General features: G+C 62.9%; 1 protein-coding gene across 1 annotated transcript; it reads right to left on the reverse strand.

Annotated features, from left to right (window-relative positions):
* Window positions 1-4: 4 nt before the first annotated feature.
* On the reverse strand, window positions 5-346 carry LOC104395922 (potassium voltage-gated channel subfamily C member 1-like; the record flags this gene model as incomplete). The annotated part of the gene is made up of 1 exon (XM_010005677.1): window positions 5-346. A coding segment is annotated over exon 1 (342 nt), but the record flags the coding sequence as incomplete, so codon positions are not given.
* Between the last annotated feature and the right edge of the window lie 56 nt (window positions 347-402).

Genomic DNA, 402 nt, shown 5'->3' on the forward strand with positions numbered 1-402 from the left:
CGGCGTCGCGGTGCTGCCGGTAGGTCATCCAGCAGCAGGGCTCCACGTCGGTCTCGTCGATGCCCCAGTAGGTGAGCTCCTCCTCGAAGAGGGGCCCACAGATGTCCGCGGGGCAGTGCAGCTTCCCCGTCCTGTAGTAGTTGAGCACGTAGGAGAAGATCCCGGGGTGGCGGTCGAAGAAGAACTCGTTGCTCTTCCCGTCGAAGTCGAAGTTGCTTTGGGCGTCGGGGTCGGCCAACCAGGCCAGGCGGGTGCCCGGCAGAGTCCTGAGGGTGCTCTTGTAGGTCTCATGCCTGGTGCCCCCCACGTTGATGGTGATCTTGTCCGACTCTTCCCCTTTGCCCATCTCTTCCTTCAGGCATGTTTTGGAAGGGGGTTTGTTCCCGGACTTGCGGCCGCGGT

The sequence above is a fragment of the Chaetura pelagica genome, unplaced genomic scaffold (genome assembly GCF_000747805.2).
Source record: "Chaetura pelagica isolate M959 unplaced genomic scaffold, ChaPel_1.0 C10907375, whole genome shotgun sequence".
In the NCBI taxonomy this organism is placed as follows: domain Eukaryota; kingdom Metazoa; phylum Chordata; class Aves; order Apodiformes; family Apodidae; genus Chaetura; species Chaetura pelagica.